This window comes from Microtus oregoni, unplaced genomic scaffold, assembly GCF_018167655.1.
Source record: "Microtus oregoni isolate MIOR12 unplaced genomic scaffold, Mior012 000003F_ref0000135, whole genome shotgun sequence".
Classification (NCBI taxonomy): Eukaryota; Metazoa; Chordata; class Mammalia; order Rodentia; family Cricetidae; genus Microtus; species Microtus oregoni.
In genome coordinates this window covers 9,273,865-9,296,590 of record NW_024543062.1, presented here as the reverse complement: position 1 = coordinate 9,296,590, position 22,726 = coordinate 9,273,865, and the positions used below count along the sequence as shown (strand labels likewise).

Below are 22,726 nucleotides of genomic sequence, written 5' to 3'. Positions count from 1 at the left end.
AGACTTGATCCGAGCTCTGACGATCTGCATGGAGGCACCTCTACTCTAGCCCAGGCTGGTGGGATGCGAATTGATCTCTGATTTCGCCTCTTTCTTCCCTATGGACAAATTCTCTACTTACCTTGGTATCCCAGGGCTCCAAGGGCTCCTCCATAGGGCTTCGGGGGTTTTCCTGTGGGGGTTGGTAGCAGAGGATGAGATAGGATAGATCTTGGGCTCCCCTACCTCTCCCAGCATCCTCACCGTGTGCTAGCTCTGGCCTGTTTTTGTAGGTTCCCAAGACCTCCCTGCCAATCAGCGCACCCACCCTGGTGGGTTCTTAGTCCCCAGAACCAAACTACATAGTACTAGGGATGGAATCTGGGCCTAGTGCATTCTAGGAAAATGCTCTACAGATGAGCCCACCTCAGCCCCTCACTGGGGGATTCTAGGCAGGGGCTCTACCATGGAGCCATGCCCTGTTTCCTCATTGGGAGATTCTAGGCTGGTGCTCTATCACTAAGTAATGGTCCCAGCCTCTTATGAGGCGATTCTAAGCACCTACTCTATTATTGATTTACATCACCAGCCCTTTAAAAAGTGTTTATGAGTTAGAGGTCATCCTGGTCTACAAGAGCTAGTTCCAGGACAGGCTACAGAGAAACCCTGTCTCGAAAAACAAAAAAAAAAAAAATTGTTTATAAAAAAACTTTGAGACAGAGTTTTGCTAAGTTGATCAAGTTGTCTGCAACTCTCTCTGTATCCCAGGCTAGTCTTGAACTTTGATCCTTCTGTTTCACTCCCATCTGCACCTCCTCCCCTCCCCACCAGAGCTAAGATTCCTTCCACCAACATGGCTAGTTTATATCTTTTTACTGCAGACTCACCACCAACTCCCAGGCCCCCAGCACCACCACCTATGAAGTAAGAAGAAGAGCTGTCAGTGTGGGCACACTTCTGGGACCCCCTCATGCCTTCCCTGATTGGAGCAGGGCATGTAACACAAGAAGGGTCAAGTCCTGGGCTTGGGTAGCAGGAGTCTTCAGCTCTATCTCTGCTCACTGTGTGACCTTGGAACAGTGTTTAGCAGTCTTGGAGCCTCAGTTTACCTCAGGAGATGTATGATAGGGAAACTAGTCGACTCCCAGGGACCTCAAGAGAGGTGAAAGATGCTTTAGAAAAGCTGGTGTAGTGTCCCCTGATCTTAGAAGTGTCCTTAGGTTAGATCGGGGTCTGGCCTCCTCTTGGGGTCTCCTGCAGACATTAGCTCAACTCTCCTAAGCGAATGGAGCAGAGGAGAGCGAAGGGCCTGGCAGAGCCAGGACAGGGCCCCAGGGCAGGACGCTTGGGCATACCTGGGTAAATAGGAGAAAGTCCAAAGCCAGGTCTTGCTGCCACTCCTGCAGGAGAGATTTGGGGTTGGTGATGAATAGTGGCAGGCCACGTTCTGGCCTTGCCACCTGGCCTTGATGCCTGGAACCAGCTCCTTCCTATTGCTGTGCCCTACAGAAGCCACATTCTTTGTGGTGCATGCATGCGTGCATGTATGTGTGTGTGTGTGCGTGTGCGTGTGTGTTTGCTCTCTACCTTTCACTTTGAGGCAGGGTCTCTTACTAACCCTTCTTTCTTTTCACCAGTTTGGCAAAACTAGCTGGACTAGCAAGTCCCAGGGATCCTCCAGTCACTGCCTTCCCAGCTCGCAAATTTTATGTCCGTGATGGGGGATTGAACTCAGGTCTTCATGCCTACTCAGTGAGAGGGTGAGTGCTTTACTGAGCCTGGAAGTCACTTTCTTGGTTAAACTTGTCCTTGTCTTATCTGCCTGTGTGGTGTCTTGTGCCTTTGTTATGAGCTTGGTTGCACTATCCTCAGCTCGTGAGGAAGGCACTCCCTCTGCCCCATTGGTTTCCTGACCTAGAGTGATTTGTCCATCTCCGACCCTGGGCCCTCATGTGAATTCAATGTCTGGGACCCTGTTGTTTGTTTCCTAGAGCCAGGCAGAGCTAAGAACAACACTAGAGCTGGTCATACCTCCACCTGGGAATGGCCTGGCTCCTAGGACGCCTCCGAGGCCAGCAGCACCTGAGGAAAGGACAGAGGGGTGTCAGGGTGGTGGGGATAACATCTTGGACAAGACCTTTTGGGAGTACCATGAGCTGGGCAGGTGTGGGTGATGGTGATGGTGATGGGGGTAAAAACCTGTGTTGGGGAGGGGGCGGGCATGGAGGAAACTCACCGTATTTGGCTGCTTTAGCAGCTGCAGCTGGGGATACTCCTAGGGGAAACAGATACAGGAGGGCTCAGGAAAGCCACCTTTCCCTGCCACTCAGGCCGTCTTAGCTAATCTATTCATCAGCATCTGCCCATGACATGGCCTCCCGTATCTCACTATTCCATCATCTCTCCTCCTTCACACACCCATCATTCTAATAGCCTCGTGTGTGTGTGTGTGTGCTCACGCTAGAGATGGAATCCAGGGTCTCACACATGCTATGCAAGTGTTCTACTATTGAACAATGCTTCTGGCCACTTACTAGTAGGGAAGTCTAGGCAAGCACTTTACTACTGAGCCACACCCCAGCCCCTCACTGGGGGATTCTAGGCAGGGGCTCTACCACTGAACTATCTCCCCAGACCTCCAGTAGTTTATATTAAGCATAAGGCTTGTTTAGGTAGGAGACACATGGGGGGCAGGCAGAGAGAGAGAGAGAGAGATCCACCATGGTGGTAGAGATTTTGGGGATGTCTTTGACTTTTCTTGTCTGAGAAATGGGTCTGACCATCATTATGCTAATGAGCCCTCACCTGTGGTAGTTCGTGGATTGAACGATAGAGAAGATAGTTTTTTTTTTAAATATTTGTTTATTTATTATGTATACAATATTCTGTGTGTATGCCTGCAAGCCAGAAGAGGGCACCAGACCTCATTACAGATGGTTGTGAGCCACCATGTGGTTGCTGGGAATTGAATTCAGGAAGAGTTCTGGAAGAGCAGTCAGTGCTCTTAACCTCTGAGCCATCTCTCCAGCCCCCGAGAAGATGGGTTTTGGTACCTCTATGTCAATGGGCAGACCTGGCTCTTCCCTGCTTAAGCTTTCTACCCCTTTGTTTCAAGTAGGGTCTAAATATAGCCTAGGCTGACCTTGAACTCACTGTGTAGCCCAGGTTAGCCTCCAACTAATGATCCTCCCGCCCTAGCCTCCCTAGTGCTGGGATGACAGGTGTTTGTCTTCACTTGTCTTTAGTATGTATATCTTTCTCCCGCTCAGATACCTCATTCACTCCTTACCTCCAAGGCCTGCAGCACCAGGGATTGCTCCACCAGCCCCCAGTCCACCGGCTCCCAGTCCACCGGCCCCCAGTCCACCGGCTCCTAGTCCACCAGCTCCCAGTCCACCAGCTCCACCAAGACCTGGGGAGAGACCCATGCATTACACACATTGGTCAGAAGCTTATAATTAGGCCCTGTTGCCAAGGGAATCCCTGAGCTCCCAGGTCACTTCTGGGGTACCTAATGACCAGGAAATGGCCGGGCCCTAGGGGTTCAAGGATAGGCCAGGGAGGCTGAATTCTTTTTTTTTTTTTTTTTTTTTTTTTTGATTTTTCGAGACAGGGTTTCTCCGTAGCTTTTGGTTCCTGTCCTGGAACTAGCTCTTGTAGACCAGGCTGGCCTCGAACTCATAGAGATCTGCCTGCCTCTGCCTCCCGAGTGCTGGGATTAAAGGCGTGCGCCACCACCGCCCGGCCTGAATTCTTACTCACCATACTGGGCAGCCTTGGCTGCAGCCTTGGCGGCAGCAGCAGCAGCAGCAGGTGCAGCTCCTGGGGACACAGAGGGACTCAAGGAAGGACTGCTTCAGGGGTCTCAGTCTCCATCCCCAGCCAGTTTCATTGTGGGGAGAGCAAAAACATACCTGCTACACCACCTGGAACACCAGCCCCACCGAGACCCCCAGGCCCTCCGAGGCCACCAACACCTCCAAGACCTCCAGCACCTCCAAGGCCACCAGCTCCTGCTGCTCCTGTGGAGAGAGAACTGAGGGTCAGTGCCTATATCTTTGTTGATTTGAGACCAGGTTACTTAGAGCTCAGGTTGGCTTTGGGCTTCTTTGTGGCTGAAGATTGACTTTGAACTGATTTCCCTGCCTCCACCTTCCAAGTGCTGGGATTTCTAGGCATGAGCTCTGATGCCTGGAACTTTTTCCTTTTGGCCTTGGCTTTATTTGTTTGTTTTTGTTTTTCCAGACAGGTGTGTGTGTGTGTGTGTGTGTGTGTACACATACAAACATACATAGCACTGGCTGTCCTGCAACTCATTCTGTAGACCAGACTGGCCACAGACTCACAGAGATCTACCTGTGTCCACCTTTCGAGTTCTGGGATTAAAGGTGTGTGCAACCACTGCCTGGATCCTTTTTATCTTTTTTTTTTCTTTTTTCCTAGTGAGACAGGATCTCACCAAGTGGCAGAGACTGACCTTGCACTCACGCTCTACCTGTCCCATCTCAGCCTCGTGACTGCAGGGGTGATAGGTCTGTGCCAACATGCCTGCCTTCAGTCCCCTATGTCTGAAAGATATGTTCATGCCTTAGGGCCATAAGGCATAACAGAGGCCTGTGGGATTCTAGGCAAGCCCTCTACCCCTGAGTCAGACCTCCAGGCCCTCACTAGAGGAGTCTAGGCAAGCACTCTCCCACTGAGACATGTCTTCTGCCCTTTGTTGGGGGATTCTAGGCAGGTGCTCTACCTCTGAGCCACACCCCAGCCCTTCACTAGGGGATTCTAGGCAGGTGCTCTACCTCTGAGCCACACTCCAGCCCCTCACTGGGGGGTTCTAGGCAGGTGCTCTACCACTGAGCCACACCCCAGCCCTTCACTGGGGGATTCTAGGCAGGGGCTCTACCACTGAGCCACACCCCAGCCTCTCACTGGGGGATTATAGGCAGGTGTTCTAACTCTGAGCCATGCGCTCATCTCTCTATTGATTTTCTGAGACAGGCTCTCCCCATTTAGCCCATGCTGTCTTTGAACTTGAGATGCTCCTGCCTCAGCCTTCAAAATGCTAGCCTCAGAGGTATGAACCACCATGCCTGGCAGTCACACCAGTTTTGCAGATGAGAAGGTTGAGGCAAAGGAGAGGTTTTGAATATACACAAGAATTCTGTGTTCAAGGTCCTAAGGCAGATGACCCGGTGGCTGCTCTTCCAGGGAGTCCTTGGTGTATTTTTCTGGCAATGTCTGTTGACTAGGGCCAAGAGCAGCCAGCAAGAAACTTGAGAGAAAGCTGTGAGTGACCAGGGGCTGTGTGTGTGTGTGTGTGTGTGTGTGTGTGTGTGTGTGTGTGCATGTGTAGCTGAGGAATGGGATTTTCCGAGGTGGAAACTGGCCTCAAGTGGACAAACTGTAGCCAGTTGGCGCATCCCTGGTAGAGGCCCCCCTGCCTGGCTCTTGAGGAGGCCAGGAATGTGGGGGTCACAGACAGTGTGGGTCTGGCCAGAGTGCCAAGTGGCAAGGCAGGCAGGTCTGCCACGTCTTCCAGGCTGGCAGGTGTTAGGCAAAGTCACGCTGGCAGGAAAGGAGGGAGGAGGCCTGGGGATGCCTGCGCAAGGAACAAGTATCCACGACTCCACAGGCCAAAGGGTGGAGCCGAGGCTGACGCTGCCAAGCCTTGTGGGACCAACAGCTATAAGCCTCCCCCTGCACCAAGAAAACTGTCAGTGTCATAGTGAGGTTTGGAGAGCTGTTATGAATGACACAGGGTTTCCTATAGATTAGGTTGGCCTTGAAGTCTCCATGTAGCGAAGGGTGACCTCCTGCCTCCCCTTTCCAAGAGCAGGGAATATAGGTGTTTACTGGCATGCTGGCCACTGACAGCTGATGAACACAGGGGTCAATAGGCAGGCACTAGGTCTGCCACCGTCATTCAGATGTCCCCTAGCTAGCCTTTCTCTGTGCTGAGCACCTCAGTCCTATTCTGTCAAGGCTGGTGGGGTGACAAGGGGACCAGGTGGCATGCCACACTCACCGTATTTAGCAGCTTTGGATGCAGCCAGGGATCCAGGGACTGCGGGAAAAGGGAAAGAGAGGTCAGCTGCTGAGCTCTGTAACCTGGGGGTGCTGCTGCCTCTTCCAGAAAGCCTGCCCTGACTTCCTCTACTTAGATCATGTTTCTTCTCAAGCCCTGAAACTCCATGGCACTCTAGTCAGGAGGCCCTACTTGCAAGTGCAGGACTCTAGTATTTAGCCTTGACATTGTTCATCTAGGACTCCTGGAGGGGTAGCTCGTGCCTTTTCCCTTCATCTGTCCCTTCTTGTCCCCCACTTCATGCCCACCATTGCATGCCTGAGGCTGGGCACAGAGTGAGGCTCAGATGGGGTTCCTAGTGGTCCCCTTTACCTAGAGCAGGGGTTCCCAACCATCCTTGAATGCAGTTCCTCATGTTGCGATCATCCCGCAATCATAAGACTATTTCATTGCTACTGTTAGGAATCGCAATGTAAATAGTTTTGAAGATAGAGATTTGCCAAAGAGGTTGCGGCTCACAGGTTGAGAACCACTGCTCTGGGGCCTTCTGGAAGGCTATCTGGCCCAGAGGAAGAGACTTCTACCTTCTTGTCTGTGGGTGTTAGGGGGCTTTTGGTCAGGCTACAGCCTTCTTTTTTTTTTAAATATTTATTTATTTATTATGTATACAATATTCTGTTTGTGTGTATGTCTGCAGGCCAGAAGAGGGCACCAGACCTCATCAAAGATGGTTGTGAGCCACCATGTGGTTGCCGGGAATTGAACTCAGGACCTTTGGAAGAGCAGGCAATGCTCTTAACCACTGAGCCATCTCTCCAGCCCCAGGCTACAGCCTTCTTACACCTCCCTCTAGAATCTCATACCCTGGCATTGCTTGGCTAGTCTGTCCCTCACCTATTATCCGACCTGCTCCACCTCCTCTTGTTACTAGAAATGAAACCCAGGACCTCACCTGTGCTAGGCAGGTGTTCTACTGCTGAGCCACCTGGCCAACCTCTTATTGAGGCATTCTAGGAAGATGCTCTACCACTGAGCTGCAGTTTTAGCCCCTGGTTATATCAATCAATCAATCAATCAATCAATCAATCAATTTAAAGATAGCGCCTCACAAAGTTATGCAGGCTTTCTCTAGAGTAGGCTGTCCTTGGACTTGTAATCCTCAGTCTTAGTCTCCTGAGTGTCTTAGATCACAGGCCTGCCTTATCTACCTAGGACCCATTTGCTTTTGCCTGCTTAGGAAAATCTAATAGATGCTGTGTGGAGACACAAGGACAGAGTCCTGGGAGGAGGCAGGCCCTCTTTCTCTGAGTTTAAGGACACTTTCTATCCAATTTCTAGAATTTTCCTTACCTGCTCCAGCCCCAAATCCAGGGACACCAGCACCTGCCCCAAATCCAGGGACACCAGCACCTGCCCCAAATCCAGGGACACCAGCGCCAAGTCCGGCAGCAGCCCCTGTAGAAAAGAGGTAGGAAGTGGTTGTAGATAGTAGGCCTGTGCCCCTGTAGTGCTGCTCAGACTCAGGAGCTGAGTCAGGCCCCAAAGAAAGGGGGCCCCAAGGCAGTGGCAGCCTCCTACCCAGCCTTGTCCTCCTCTACTAACTCACCCCAGAGTCCATGTGTTTTTTATTATTATTATTTATTATTTTTGAGACAGGTTCTCACTATGTAGCTTCTGCGCCCTGTTCTAGGTACCATGGGGAACTAAAGATGGTAAGGATGTATCTGCGAGGTTGTTTCCTGTGGCAGCGCTTGGGCAATGTGCCCTGGCCAGGTGGGTGGGGACAGGAGAGGGCAGTCACGATGTACTTACTGTACTGGGCTTTGGCGGCTGCCTTAGCAGCAGACTTGGCGGCAGCTGGCGTCCCTGCTCCTGAAGAGAGAGAAAGGACATTCAAGGTGGTACCCGTGGAGGTTCCAGGGAACTCTTGGACCCACTCACCCACCACAGCTCACCTCCAATACCACCAGGTACAAGGCCGATGCCGGGACCAGCTCCAATGCCAGTAACACCACCAGGGCCAACTCCGCCGGGAACCCCACCAACACCAACTCCGCCAGGAACCCCACCAACACCAACTCCGCCGGGAACCCCACCAACGCCAGGGCCCAAACCTACAAGAGAAGGAGTAGTTTCTATAATCCTGTAGTTTAGCTATAATCAAGGCCCAAACAAAGAAGGCAGGAGCCGAAAAAAGAGCACACAGCTAGGAGTTAGAAGCTGTGGGTTCTCTTCTCAGCCCTGGCGAAAACTTGCTGTGTGATCTTGGGGCAGATACTATCCCTTGCAGGGCCTCTTTTTGCTCCTATGTAATAAAAGTCAGATGTAAATTTAGTAGTTTGTAACCTTTTGAAGGACAGGGGCACCTTGGAGGCTTGAGGATGACAGAGGACAAGCAGGGTTTTTTTTTTTTTTTTGGCTGTTTGTTAGTTTTCCTTTCTCCTTTTTTAGTACTGGAGAATGAATGGGAGGCCTTGAACATGCTATCCAAGTGTTCTAGCACTGAGCCAGACCCCACCCCTCACTGGGGGATTCTAGGCAGGTGCTCTACCACTGAGTCACACCCCAGCCCCTCACTGGGGGATTCTAGGCAGGGGCTCTACCACTGAGTCACACCCCAGTCCCTCACTGGGGGATTCTAGGCAGGGGCTCTACCACTGAGCCACACCCCAGCCCCTCACTGGGGGATTCTAGGCAGGGGCTCTACCACTGAGCCACACCCCAGCCCCTCACTGGGGGATTCTAGGCAGGGGCTCTACCACTGAGCCACACCCCAGCCCCTCACTGGGGGATTCTAGGCAGGGGCTCTACCACTGAGCCACACCCCAGCCCCTCACTGGGGGATTCTAGGCAGGGGCTCTACCACTAAGGGTGAAAAGGTCCCAGATTTTTCATCACTATTTTATTATTTACTTTGAGACAGGGTCTCACTAGATTTCTCAGGCTGGCCTTGAACTTTCAATGTCCTTGCTCAGCTCTCTGAGTAGCTGATATTACAAACCAGTGCCACTAGGCTTGGCTACCAAATTCATCAAGGCCAAGTTTTACCAAGCCCCTGCCCCAGCATATGACTGGACCCCTGCTGAATTCCTACAAGTAGAGCATCCACCGTTAATCATATTCAGGAAATGTATACATTCTTGGGACTCTAAGGGTCAACTTGACCTCTGTCAAGAGAAAGCAGGAGCAATACAGCCCCTCAAGCGGATAAGGCTGGACTCTAGCTTGAGACTGAGAAGAGGACCAGCCATAGTTAGACTTGGGGTATCAGGAGCTTTCAGCATAGGGCAAGGCCATGGAGGTGTTGGCAGACCTATATTGCTAAAGGGGAGCAGGCAAGCTAAAAGCTATGAGAAAAACCCATACTCAGGGTTTGGGGTGTGGCTCAGTTGATAGAGTGCTTACCTAGCATGCAGGAAGCCCTGGGTTCTAGCCCCCAGCACTGCATACACAAAGCATGGAAAAGCACATGCCTGGAATCCCAGCATATGAGATGGAGAGGCAGGAGGAATAGGAGTTCAAGATCACCCTTAGCTCCTCAGCAGGAGATGTGAGAAGGCTATGGTCTAGGGTCAAAGATCAGATACAGATAGGGACAACTTACCATACTGGCCTGCTTTGGCGGCTGCCTTGGCAGCAGCGGCAGCAGCTGCAGCTGCAGGGGTACCTGCTCCTATTTGGATAAATGGAGTATAAGATGATACCCAATACCCCTCCCCATTGTTACCCATCCCTTCCAGAGTCTGCCCATGGGTATCCCTCTCTGGGTACCACGGCCTCACCCTGGAGACAGGGAAGGGTGCTGAGGTGGGTGACCTGGGCTTCAGGCATAGTACTGCTGATGCCCTCTGCAGGGCACCTGGGCATGCCCCTGTTTTGCTTGGGTTTCAGCGAAGAGCCGAGAGGCATCTCTGAGCCTATGGGATCCCAGTCCTGTTTGGGATGCTCTTAAGTAAAAAATTCCTAGTAGAACCTGTATCCCAAGCTATTGTAGGAAATGACCCCTTCCTCATGTTTTATTTATTTTTAAACACATGTGCACACACGTATTTACAATTTTTTTTGGGTGGGATTTAACTAAGGGAGTACTGAATATACAGATCGGTTTTGGAAAATTTGATTTCTAACAGGTTTTTTTTTTTTCTATAAATACTACAGGAATCACACCATTCACAGAGGTCCTTCTTCTTTCCTCCCTCCTTCCCTCCCTCTCTCCCTCCTTCTGTTGGTGGTTTTTTAATACAGGGTTTCTCTGTGTAACAGCCCAGCTACCCTAGAACTTGCTTTGTAGACAAGGCTAGCCTCAGAGATCTGCCTACTTCTGCCTCCTGAGTGCTGGGACAAAAGTGTGTGCCACCCTGCCTGGCTACCTTTGTCTTCTTTCTGATCCCACATTGTACTTTGAGGCAACATCTTCCGCTGAACTCAGAGCTCACTGTTTCAGCTGTTCTAGCTGGATGGGGAAGCTCAGCCAATCACATTTGGCTAGGGTGTGGCCGCCTGGGGCCAGGGAAGAAAACCTGGGAATCCAGGTGTGCTAGCTCTCTTCTCTGTGCAAGGTGTTCCCGATCCTGTGAGTTTCCCCATTTTCAATTATTAAATTATATCTGTTGTTTTGAGCTGATCTGTTTATTTAAGCATACCAGTCGAATACGCCGTTACTAGCTAGCCATCTTGCTCTGGGGAGTCCCCATCTCTCCCTCCCATATGCTAAGATTACAGGCAGGCTGCCACGTCCACTGGCTTTTATGTAGTTTCTGGGGGATTCAACCTCTGGTCCCTACACTAACTGCAATGCAGATGCTTCTATCCCTGTACCATCTCCCAAGCATCCTTTCTTGTGCCTTTTAAAATTTCATGTTCATTTACTTATTTATATGTGTGCATGCTCGCGTGCACCCCAGTACACATTTGGGAGTTAGAAGGCAATTACGGGAGTCATTTCTCTCATTTTAGTATGTGGGGTTTTAGGATTTGAACTCAGGTTGTCAGGCTTGGCTGCAAGTGCCTCTACCCACTGAGTGCCCCTTCTTTCTTTGCAATACTGGGAATGAACCCAAGTTCTTCTGCATGTTCAGCAAGTGCTCTATTACTCAGGCACCTCCCAGCCCTAGCTCCTTTCTGTAAAAAATACAGAAGGACAGTTTTCTCCTGGGTGTGGCGGGAAGAATATGGAAGAAAAATCTTCCAACGGGAAAACAACAACTAAAAAGGCTGTCCTTAAATGCCAAGTTTTTAAAATCATCTTTCTCTTCTCTCTGATTGGTGGATGGGAAAGGACCTAATGTCACCTGAATGAAGGGTCCTCTGTTGACAAGAAACTAGAAATTCCTCAGAGTAAAAGGCAGGTCATTCAACTCTGGGTTACATGAGGATCTTCAGAGCTGGCTGAGTCTCCCCAGGCAGGAAGAGGCTTTCCAGAGAGCAACCGGGTCCCTACAGAGTGTTCCTCTTCACTCAACTGCTTTAGGGGAAACTGTCCCCTCCTCCCACTCATCTTTGGGGTCAGTTTTCCTATCTGTAAAATGTCAAGCCCCAAACCTCTTCCATAAAACAATACAAACCCATCTCAGGATGGGGGAACACAGCTCACCTGGCACTCCACCAGTGCCTGGTACACCTGGTATTGCTCCTGGTACTCCACCTGCTCCTACACCTGGCACCAGGCCTCCCAGGCCTCCGGCTCCTCCAGCACCTTGAGGAGAGAACCATAAACACCTGTGTTTACTCCATCCATCCATCCATCCATCCATCCATGTATCCATCCATGTATCCATCCATGTATCCATCCATATATCCATCCATATATCCATCCATATATCCATCCATCCATCCATCCATCCATCCATCCATCCATCCATGTATCCATCCATATATCCATCCATCCTTCCATCCATTCATCCATCCATCCTTCCATCCATTTATCCACCACTATCCACCCAATCACATGTGCATATATATACACATATACATATATATGTTTGTGTGCATGGATAAATGGAGCGGGAGGTAGGAGGCAGGATTGTCCAGCATCTCCAACTCACTCTTTTGGAGTGAGCTGGTAAACAAGGTACCAATAATCTTAATGGCAAATGGAAAAGGTAGAAGAGTTGGGCATGGCTTAGAAGGCAGATGGGGGCTGTGGATTTGCATCTTTGCCCTGAAGGCCCAAGGGTGAGGCTGCTCTGCCCTTGCTCAGAGCCTGGGTTCCACAGAGAGAATGGCATCAGACATGGCAAATTTACTCACCGTATTTAGCAGCTTTGGCAGCAGCAGCAGCAGCTGCTGGGCCTGCACCTGCTAGGAAAAGAGAAGAACAGGTGGGTACATAGATAGAAGGGTTAAAAGAACGGGACAGTGGGAAGACAGGTGGTCAGGGGGGCAGGGGAGTGGATGGGTGTGTGAATGGATTGATGGACAGATAGGTAAATGGATAGATGAATGGATGTATCTATTGGTGGATGGATATACAGATGGGTAGATGGGTAGATAAGTGGATGGATACATAGATGGCTGGAGAGATGTATGTGCATACACTTGGATAGATATATGGATGAATAGGAGGTGAATGATGCATAGATGTGTGGATAAATGAGATGACTAGGTAGATGGATTAATGGATGAAAATACAATAGGTTAATGGGTAGATGGATGGATAAATAGATGAGTGAATGGATAATGGATTGATAGATAGTTGGACAAGACAGAGATGAATGGATGAATTGATAGATGGATGGAGAAATGGATGGATGGGTGGTCCTTTGCCTGGATTGCTGCTGAGTAAGGACCACAGCTTTCCCATCCACTAAAGCTTACTTCTCTCTTCCCTAGCACACCAAAACCCACATCTACTCCCCAACTCCCTGCAAGACTCAGAGATAAGCTCATGGGGAAGGATACCTCCGAGTCCGGCTCCGGCTCCAACACCGTAGCCAGGAAAGCCCCCAGCACCAACTCCATATGTTGGAATGCCAACTCCACCTCTGGCTCCTGTAGAAGAGAAAGAATCCAATTAAAAGAGACCCCTGTGAGGCTGGGCAAACTCTGGAAGAATGCTCATTGGCTGGGAAAAAGGATGCGATGCATGCTTCCTTTAAGTTGGTCCTTAAGGACAAGAAACTGGGATTCATGGGGTCCCTGATCAGTCTCCTTCATGAAGTGTGAGTCTTCCCTGGTTCTCTTTCCTGGATATATGGGAAAGCATTGCTTTGTTATGGAGAAGTGAGTGGGTTTACTTCTGCCCTTTGAGAGGACTTTGGCCAGAGCATGGGAAGTTAGGGACTCTGTATAGACTGGGAATGTCATTCTGGGATGGGCCAATCACTCAGCAGTATGGCTTCATGGTGGGAGACAATTGGAGAGATACAATTGATCCTGGGGTCCAATGGTTCCAAGTAGCTCTGTCTGGGGCTTTCCCTGAGCAAGTTGCTCTCTTTTGAGCAAGAGGATGAAGGGCTTTCACTCTGGCAAGCAGGAGCCAGAGCAGGGATGGTCAGGGCACTCACCATATTTGGCAGCTTTGGCAGCAGCTTTAGCAGCAGCAGCTGGTGACACAGCCCCTGGAGAGAGATCAAGGGGGACAGAATTCTCAGGAGAGAATGGAGGAGAGATGGTTGCTGTATATCCCTCTGCCTACCTGTCTGTTACTCCATCTTTTTTTTTATCTGTAGAGCTATTTGTCCATTCACCCATTCATCTTCTATCCTGTCTCTGTCTCTCCATTTGCTCTCTGTCCTTAGATCACTGTCCATCCACCCATCCACTAGCTCTCTGTCTGTTTGTAGATTGGTGGATAAGACAGATAAATGGATGGGAGAATATATGCATGGATATGTGGCTGGATGGAAGGATGGAGGAATGAATGGATGGAAACTCATACACCTATCACTCAGTTATCCATCATGCACCCATCTACCCATCAGCTTACTTACCCACCACCCTGTCTGTCCATCAGATTATCCATCCCACTGTCCATCTATCAATATCTTACATGCCCACCTATCCATCTACCCATCAACTTGTCTAGCGGTCTGCCAGTCTATTCATTGATCTTAGCCACACACTTACCCATGCACCCATGTATCCACACACCCGTTCTTCTAAGCACTTATGTAGCTTCCTACCTGCATATCCATCTGTTTTTTTTTCAATCTACTAATTCATCTTTCCAACTATTAGTCCCTGTATTCACCGATTCTCGCATCTATTCATGCTGTGCTCACATTGGTTAGTTTAGCTGCTCATCTACTTGATCACTTCTATGGCCACACACTTGACCATTTACCAATCTATCCACTTTCTCATCTATACACCATTTACTGAGCACCTACTTAGCTAAGGGTGGGGCCATGTTAACGAAAGACATGGTTCCTGCCTCGGCAGCTTGCTGTCAATTAAAAGGGAAGCTGGAGATGCTGCTTTTGCTGGAAGCTAGTTAGAAAGTTGTTATAGTCCAAAGAGGAGGAGATTGGACTTGGTCAAGAATATGTATAGATGAATGAAGAAGAAGACTTAGGGATCAGCCAAAGTCTTGGCAATACTCTACATTGCATTCACACACACACACACACACACACACACACACACACACACACACATAAATACAAACACATAGAGCCCAACTTACCTGGTCCACCCACAATGCCTGGGCCCCCAACACCTGGGATGCCCCCAACACCTGGGATTCCAACACCTGGGATGCCACCAACACCTGGAATACCACCAACACCTGGGATCCCAACACCTGGGATTCCAACACCTGGGACCCTAACTCCTGGTCCACCAGGTACTAAGCCTCCAGCAGCTCCTGTAGATGGAAAGAGGATTGTCTCAGACTAAGCCTTGTGAGAACCTCTGTAGGCCTCCCAGGGCAGATATATAGGTCAGCTTTGGGACCACACAGTCTATCCTGAGTACAGAATCACATGCAGATGGGTTGGTGATTCTCTACAAGGATCCAACTCATTGGAGAGCTGGAAGTGTACTAAGATGGAGCCCAGAGAGACCTCTAGTTTGGATATGTAGCTGGGAAGAACATGGTCAATTCCAAGGCAAAATCAAATGTCCGTTGTAGGCACCTATGCTGTGAGTTTTTGTTTGTTTGTTTGTTTGTTTTGTTTTTGTTGTTTTGTTATTATGTTTTATTTTGCAGTACTGGGAATTGAAACCAGGATTTTGCATATAATACCACTCTACTACTGAGTAATATCTTCAGCTCCTCTCTGGAGATTCTAGGCAGCTGCTCTACCACTGAGCCACACCCCAGCCCCTCACTGGGGGATTCTAGGCAGGTTATGTATGGTAGTATCTCTTCTCCTGCCAAGTCCATGCAGAAAAGGAGCTGCCTTCCAGGTAAAGCAACCAGGGTGGGCAAAAGCCTCCCTCTGGGGTGGTCAGAGTGGCCCGACGTGATCAGAGGCAAAGTCTACCCCTCCTCATGGAGTTTCAGTGTTCATGCAGAGCCGCAACCTGCTGCTTCTCGGGGGACACTCACCATACTTAGCAGCCTTAGCAGCAGCCTTTGCAGCAGCAGCTGCTGCGGGAGTCCCAGCACCTGAAAAGACAGGCACAGAGGGTGAGGTTCTGCCCTGGTGGCTCCTCAAGGACACCTCCACCCTCCAGCTGGGAGAAGCATTACCTGCAATGCCTCCAATCCCAGGAATTGCGCCAGCACCACCAGGAATGCCAGCCCCTCCAACACCAGGAAGGACTCCAGCTCCTCCAGCACCTGTTGGGACAGGGATAGCACCATGTGGCTCCCCAGACTTCTGAGGCCAGAAAGGAAGGCTCCAGGGGTGCCAGTATATATTGTGTGTGTGTGTGTGTGTGTGTGTGGTGTGTGTACTTGTGTATGTACACGAGTGTCAGGGCCGGAGGTTAATTTTGAGGGACACTGTCTCAGGAACTTTTTTCTTTTTCTCTTTGTCACATGCACGCCCATGTATGTGGATATGCGTGTTTTTCCATGCATGTGGGAGCACATACACGTGGGTGTTCACGCATCTGTCCGTGCATGCATGCGGAGGCCCAAGGCTGATTTCCGGGACTCATCCCCGGTGTTCCGTCACTTTATTTATTGAGGCGGGCTCTCCCAATCAATATGGCTCGCCTTACTAGCCAGCTTGACTCTGAGGAATTCCCCACCTCTGCCTTCCAAGGCTGGAATTATAGATGGGTCACCTATGTGGGTTTCTGGGGGACCCGGACTCCAGTCCTCATGCTTACAAAGCACACGCTTTAACCATGGTGACTCCAGCGCTACGATCACGGATATGTGCCACCTCGCCTGCCTTTCTAATGTGGATTATGGCGCATGGCACTCGGGTCCTCATGCTTGTGTGGCAAGCACTGTACCAATTGGGTTATCTCCCTAGGCCTCCTACTGCCTGCTCTTTTATGAGACAGGATCTCAACTAGGTAGCCCAGGCTGGCCTTGAACTCTCAGTCCTGTTGCCACGGCTTCCAGGCAGGGTGCTGGCTTTTTACCCACCATTCGCTCACCCAGGAACAAGCCTCAGCATGTCCACATGGGCTTGCTTGGGAAGGTTCTTACCCCAGGGTTCTTGGGTTTGCCTCTGAAGTGTCCATTTCCACACGCCTATTAAGGGAGTCTGATGTTCACAGACAAACCCCTCTCTAATCACTGCTACATACTGAGAAACCACAAGCTCCGTTCCTTGGGCCAGAGGGGCCCCCAAAGGAATGCTGAAGGCTTCCTTTCCCTGTGTTCCGAAGACTCAGCCAAATTCATAATCCAAGTGTCTGGCTGCCCGGCTCTGGCAGCCCCTCTCTCCAGGCTCTCCAGCTCCCATATCCCAGCTATTCCCACCAAGCCTGATCCACCAAGGGGCCGCTGTGCCTGGAGAAAAGCCCGGGGGCCTCCGCAAGGCAGGGTCAGTTCTTCCTCTAACTCTGTCCTACCTTCCTGCCCCTGACCTGGAAACAGGAAGGCCTTCTGGGCTGGGGACAGGGGAGAAGGCTTTCCTAGTGGACTGGTCTCTATCTGAAGAGGGAGAAGATGCCCGCTTTGTCTACTGGAAGGACATGGCACCACCACACCACACTCCCACCATGCCATTTTCACAGCTAGGCTGTCCCAGGGATTGTGTGGATGGGGGGGGGAGTTACATTTTTGTATGTGAAATGGATGTATAACATTAAAACATTCTTCTACAGATACTGCTGCTATTTCTCTCTCCAATCACCAAGACACTCGTCTTTTAAGCTCTGCGGCCTTCTTCATCTCTTGTTTTTGTTTTGAGAAGGGCCTCGTGTAGCTCAGGATAGCCTCAAACTTGCTATGTAGCAAAGGAAGGCCTCAAACTTCCAATGTCCCTATCGCCCCCTTCTAAATGCTGAGCCCTCACCCTCGGTTCTTTCTGTCTGACTCACACGGCAAACTCTCCCTGTCTGCTAGGGCCTTAAATGACAGGTCACTTTCTCCAATAACCTTCTATCAGTTTCCCTGCAGAGAAATAATGGCTTGCGGGGCTTTGTCCATAGCCCCTGAGATAGGCGGGTGGAGAAAGGGGTGATGGATGAAGGAAAGGAAGGATGCGGGGATGGAGAGAGGAAGGCTCGAGGAGGGATAAAAGGAGGCATAGAGTGGGTAGAGGATGGGTAGGTGAATGGATAAGAGAGATGGCTGGATGGAGGGATGGGTATAGTGTGTGTGTGTGTGTGTGTGTGTGTGTGTGTGTGTGTGTGTGATTAGGAAAGGGATAGGTGTGGGAGGAAGATGGGTAGGATAGCTAGATGAATAGGAGATGGATGGATGAATGGATGGATGGATGGAGGGAAAAGGAAGAGAAGGTTAGATGGGTGGATGAATGAATAGAGTGAGGAAGAATAGGGGATGGAGGGAGGTTGAAGGATGGAAGGAGAGGAGGAACAATACAGGATGGATAAGGAGAGATGCTGGAAGAGAGAGGTGAAGGAATGAATGGATGGATGGAGGGTGGGATAAAGAAAAGAGGGAGTGTAGATAGAGAGAAGGATGGATGAATGGGTGGAGATGAGTGATTGAAGAACAGAGGGGTTGATGGGTGAGTAGGGTATGAATGGATGAGGGAAGGGAGGGAGATATGGAGGGACAGGTAGAGAGATGGATGGGGGGAAGGGAGAGCCATATGTATGGGTCTTGTTGAAAGGGGGATAAGAAGGGGACACAGAAACCATCTGGCTTGTTATTCTTCTGACCATCGCAGGATGGGGGAGGTGGGAGCCTGGAAGCTGGCAAGGACTCCAGTGTACTCACCATACTTGGCTGCTTTAGCTGCTGCTGCCGCCGCCTGTGATCCAACCCCTGGAAGAGGGGAGATGAGGGGGACACTAAACATGGTGCTGATGTCTAGGTATCTCCAGAGTCCCATGCTCCCAGCCCCACAGACACCCAGATGTAGCTGGGGACTTCATAGCTAGTAAAGGCCAAAGAGCTGCCCCTACCCAGATCAGAGTCTCGGCTTGGCCCAATGTCTTCATGCAAGATGGGCAAGCTTGTGTTTGGGATAGTCCCTGGAGCTTGGTGGTGGGGGGGGGGGGGGGACACTGGTGTTCCTTTGGCTGTAAGCAAGTGAGATTTTTTTACTTCCTTACCTGTCCCTGTTGGGTAGCCAGCCTTGCCCCCTGCACCAGCCACTCCTGTGAAGAAGATCCTTGGTTGTCACTCACACAAACGTCACACTCTGCCCTCCCCTGTTCCATTCATCTGGGGTCCCTCCCCCAACACAACCAAAGTGTATACAGATACAAGCATGCATAGGGGCTGACATCCCGTTTTACAAAGACACTGAAGCTTAGAGAAGGAAAATAATGGCTTGCTTAGGGTGTTGTGATTAGCAATAAGACCAGGACTGAATGCTAGCCCACGTCCCCAGAGCCAGCCTTTGTTCTTTGAGAACTTTTATTCTAGCACCTTGCTCCTACTCCAGTCTAGCTGGGTGTATTTTTGGCCCACGGCTGGGGCCTCAGTACCCTTGCCAGGCCCACAGAGCAGGAAAGGGTCAGAACGCCACAAATCCATGAGGGCCTACTTACCATAGGGTGACTTCCCATTGGTATAAGGCAGTCCGTAGCCACCTATGAGCAGAGCAAGGGATGGATGGGATAAAAGATCAGTGCATGGATAGATAGTTAGGGTAGGCACAGGGGTGGGAGGAAGGGGTAGGTAGGGTATGTGGGTGGATGGAGGGATGGATGTGTGATGCAGGAGAGGAGGGATGGATGGAGAGATGAATTGGGATAAGGAAGAAGTGATGGATAGATGAATGGAACGGGATAGGTAGGAGGAAGGCAGGATAATGGGAGATAAAAGGGTAGAAGTAATGGATGTAGAGGAATGGGTGAAGAGAAGGAGTGATGATATGGATGGATGTGTTTGTATGTGTACAAATTTGTATATATATGTGTGTACAAATTTATATATATGTATACACACATATACACACACACATATATATACACACACACATATATATATACACACACACACACATATATACACACACACATTATATATACACACACACACACACACACACACACACACACACACACTTGTGCAGCAAGTGCTTGCCCCCTGGACCATCTCCCTCCATCCTGGTCAAGCATCTTGAAACCAACTCTGGCTTACCTGGCAGCTTTGGTGCTTTGATGGGGTAACCCAGTGGGACACCAGGCTGCTGTCCCCCAAAGGGCCCAACCCCTGCAAGAATAGAGAAAGTAAATTAGAGTCCCAGGCCTTGGGGTAACAGCCCTTTTTTCAACCCCTTGTCAGTCAGTCTACGATATTCAGATGGAGGGAAATTGTTCCCCATGGCACTCAGGAACCATCCTGCACAGAGGGCCTCACTGTCCCTTTGTCACAGGTCAGATAAGCACTACCCAGTGGTAAACCATGGACTGGCAGGAGCCCAGAGTCACACTCCTGCACTCCTCTGTGCTGCCTTAGGGCACTGCTGGGTATCTTGGTTCATTTTGGATCCACATCGATGGAGTTTGGCTTAGAGCAGTGGTTCTCAGCCTTCCTAACGCTGTGACACTTTAATTCAGTTTCTCACATTGTGTGACCCCCAGCCATAGAAATATTTTCATTGCTGCTTCATAAATGTCATGTTGCTGCTGTTGTGAACCATAACACAAATATCTGATATACAGGATATTTGATAAATGACCCCTGTGGAAGTGTCGCTCAACCCCCAAAGGAGTTGTGGCCCACAGGTGGGGAACCACTGAGTTATGGGATCATGGTGGCCTGGGACTGATGACACTTTGGGTTGAATCCTACCTGTCTATCTATCTATCTATCTATCTATCTATCTATCTATCTATCTATATATCTCATATATATATATATATATATATATATATATATATATATATATATAAAGTTTTAGAATGTGGGTTCTGGGATGGAGTTTAGGTCCACATACTTGTGTGCTAAACTCTTTATCAAGCCTTGCAGCGAGAGACATGAGGGAGATGGGGCAGGCATGGCTAGGTTTCTGGGTGTCTAGCTTACCTAGGGAGAACAGCTTCAACTCACCTGGGATTCCAGCAAAAGCACCACCTCCACCTGCAAAGATAAAGAGCTATCACTGCAACCCAGTGCTGAGGGTGCAGGGCACAGAGCCCTGGCTCCATTCCTTTGTTTATGCTGGACGAGAGATCTACCACTGAGCAACGGCCCATGCCCCTCACTGGGGGATTCTAGGCAAGACCTCCATGACTAAACTAAGCTTATCCTGCCCCATTCATTCTCTAGTTTTTTTTTTTTGTTGTTCTTTGTTTTCTAGACAGGGTTTCTCTGAGTAGCCCTGATTGTCCTGTTAATTGGAGATCCACCTGCCTCTGCCTCCCAAGTGCTGGGATTAAGTGTACACTATCACTACTTGACTCAATAGGGCTTTCCAAGCAAGTGCTCTACTACTGAGCCTTACCCCTCAGCCCTCTTTTTACTTTGAATTTGAAACAGTGGCCCAGTCCACTAGGTTGCCCAGTCTGGCCTTGAACTTTCAAACCTCTTGCCTCAGCCTTCTTGGGATTAAGTCAGGGTTACTCTTCGGGCTTTCTGAACAGCATTCTGCTCTTCCTAGCCAGTAGAAGCAGGGCTGGGACATAAGAAGTGCCTCCCTGTCCCCACAGAAGTCCCCAAATAAGCCTAGAATCCCAAGGTATCCCTTACACCCCAGATCAGCACGGCTTGTCGGCTGACAGAGGATCCTACCCTGACCCCCAGCACAGTTGGCTGTCCATACCTGGACCTTTGGCCTTGACTCCTGTGCCAGTGGGAACTCCAGGGAGTACCCCCACACCTGGGAACCGAGTTCCTGATGGGCAAACACATGGGTGGACAGTGAGAGAAGGGAAACTCTGCTTGGCAACCCCTGCCCACCTTAGGTCTATTAACTAATCTGTTTCTGTACTGATGGCCAATTACAGGCTCACAGGGCAAGTAAAGCAAGGACCAGCTGGTGGGGACTTCCTTCCCCTGTGTGGCTCAAGCTCAGAGATGATTTATTTATTTATTTATTTATTTATTTATTATTTTTTGGTAGTGCTGTGAAATTGAATCCAGGGTCACAAACATGCACTAACCCCTCACTGGGGATTCTAGGCAGTTGTTCTATCACCAAGTCATGCCCCAGTTCCTCACTGGGGGATTCTAGGCAGGTGCTCTACCACTGAGCCACACCTAGCCCCTCACTGGGGGATTTTAGGCAGGGGCTCTACCACTGAGCCACACCTCCAGCCCCTCACTGGGGTATTCTAGGCAGGAGCTTTACCACTGAGCCACACCCCAGCCCCACACTAGGAGAGTCTAGGTGGGTACTCTAATGCCAAGCCATGGCCCCACCCCTAGTGCTCTTCTTTTGGAAACAGACAGACTGGTTAAGTTGTCCAGGCCAGACTTGAACTTCTGATTCACCTATCTCAGCCTTCTAAATGGCTGGGGTAGCAGGCCTGTGCCACTAGGCCTGGCTGGAAGATTCGACTCTTAATCCCAACTCATCTGTGCCTGATTTCAGCCTCGGTGGACCTCAGCTGTAAGTTAGAGATCCATCGTGACCAAGAGGAAAGGGACAGAGAGATCTATAGCCACACCACCCTGAATGTGTCTGATTGCAGAAGCAAAACTAAGTAGGGTGGAGCTACTTAGTACTTGGATGGGAGAAAGCGCAGAGAGGCCCAGCCAGTGTGCCATGTCTCCTGGTGGCTACCTCACAATGGATTGGAATCTGCCCGATTTTTCCCTCCTCTCCTGCCTCCCCTGGGGCTTGGCTACCTCAACCAGGAAGGAAGGGGTGCTCTGTCAGCAAATCCCTGAATCTGGGCTTTTGGGGGATTTCAGGAGGCCTTGCTGGGTGGGGAGGTATGTCCTGGCAGGGAAAGAAGTGAGGGACAGTTCTTAGGGGGTATCCTGGAGGGCACATTTCCTGGGCGTGCCAATGCCTGGTGACTCAGGACTTTTGGGAAGAAGCTGGCTACACTAGGGAGTCCATCTGTCCTCTGAGGACGGTTTTAAGACTGTGATGAGGGTGTTGGCCAGGGGTGAGGGACTGGGTGGGGCTGGGGAAGCTGACCTCGGTTGCCAAGGACCCAATGTTCATTAAGTTGAACTTGGACACTTAGGGAAACAGCCACTGGGCTCAGCTTGTCTCAGTTTTAGTAGGGAGAGCAAGAGGGTAGATCCCAACTCCTTCCTTCCTTCCTTCCTTCCTTCCT

General features: G+C 50.2%; 1 protein-coding gene across 2 annotated transcripts in view; it reads right to left on the bottom strand.

Annotated features, from left to right (window-relative positions):
* Positions 1-22,726, bottom strand: part of Eln (elastin) — a 44,165-nt gene that overhangs the window by 1,618 nt on the left and 19,821 nt on the right. Inside the window, exons 11-36 of one of the 2 annotated variants that reach the window (XM_041648997.1) lie at positions 21,259-21,330; positions 20,547-20,576; positions 19,635-19,706; positions 19,040-19,081; positions 18,599-18,643; positions 18,261-18,308; positions 15,642-15,731; positions 15,498-15,557; positions 14,631-14,810; positions 13,510-13,563; positions 12,905-12,994; positions 12,254-12,301; positions 11,598-11,699; positions 9,609-9,677; positions 7,960-8,118; positions 7,817-7,876; positions 7,355-7,459; positions 6,005-6,043; positions 3,894-4,001; positions 3,742-3,801; positions 3,269-3,391; positions 2,216-2,254; positions 2,011-2,061; positions 1,335-1,379; positions 867-896; positions 122-172 (exon numbers count right to left, since the gene is read on the bottom strand). In XM_041648997.1, coding sequence (XP_041504931.1) covers positions 122-172; positions 867-896; positions 1,335-1,379; positions 2,011-2,061; positions 2,216-2,254; positions 3,269-3,391; positions 3,742-3,801; positions 3,894-4,001; positions 6,005-6,043; positions 7,355-7,459; positions 7,817-7,876; positions 7,960-8,118; positions 9,609-9,677; positions 11,598-11,699; positions 12,254-12,301; positions 12,905-12,994; positions 13,510-13,563; positions 14,631-14,810; positions 15,498-15,557; positions 15,642-15,731; positions 18,261-18,308; positions 18,599-18,643; positions 19,040-19,081; positions 19,635-19,706; positions 20,547-20,576; positions 21,259-21,330 — 1,872 coding nt within the window. Of the gene's footprint in view, positions 1-121; positions 173-866; positions 897-1,334; positions 1,380-2,010; positions 2,062-2,215; positions 2,255-3,268; positions 3,392-3,741; positions 3,802-3,893; positions 4,002-6,004; positions 6,044-7,354; positions 7,460-7,816; positions 7,877-7,959; positions 8,119-9,608; positions 9,678-11,597; positions 11,700-12,253; positions 12,305-12,904; positions 12,995-13,509; positions 13,564-14,630; positions 14,811-15,497; positions 15,558-15,641; positions 15,732-18,260; positions 18,309-18,598; positions 18,644-19,039; positions 19,082-19,634; positions 19,707-20,546; positions 20,577-21,258; positions 21,331-22,726 lie in introns of both variants that reach the window. The other variant, XM_041648996.1, reaches the window with a different exon arrangement.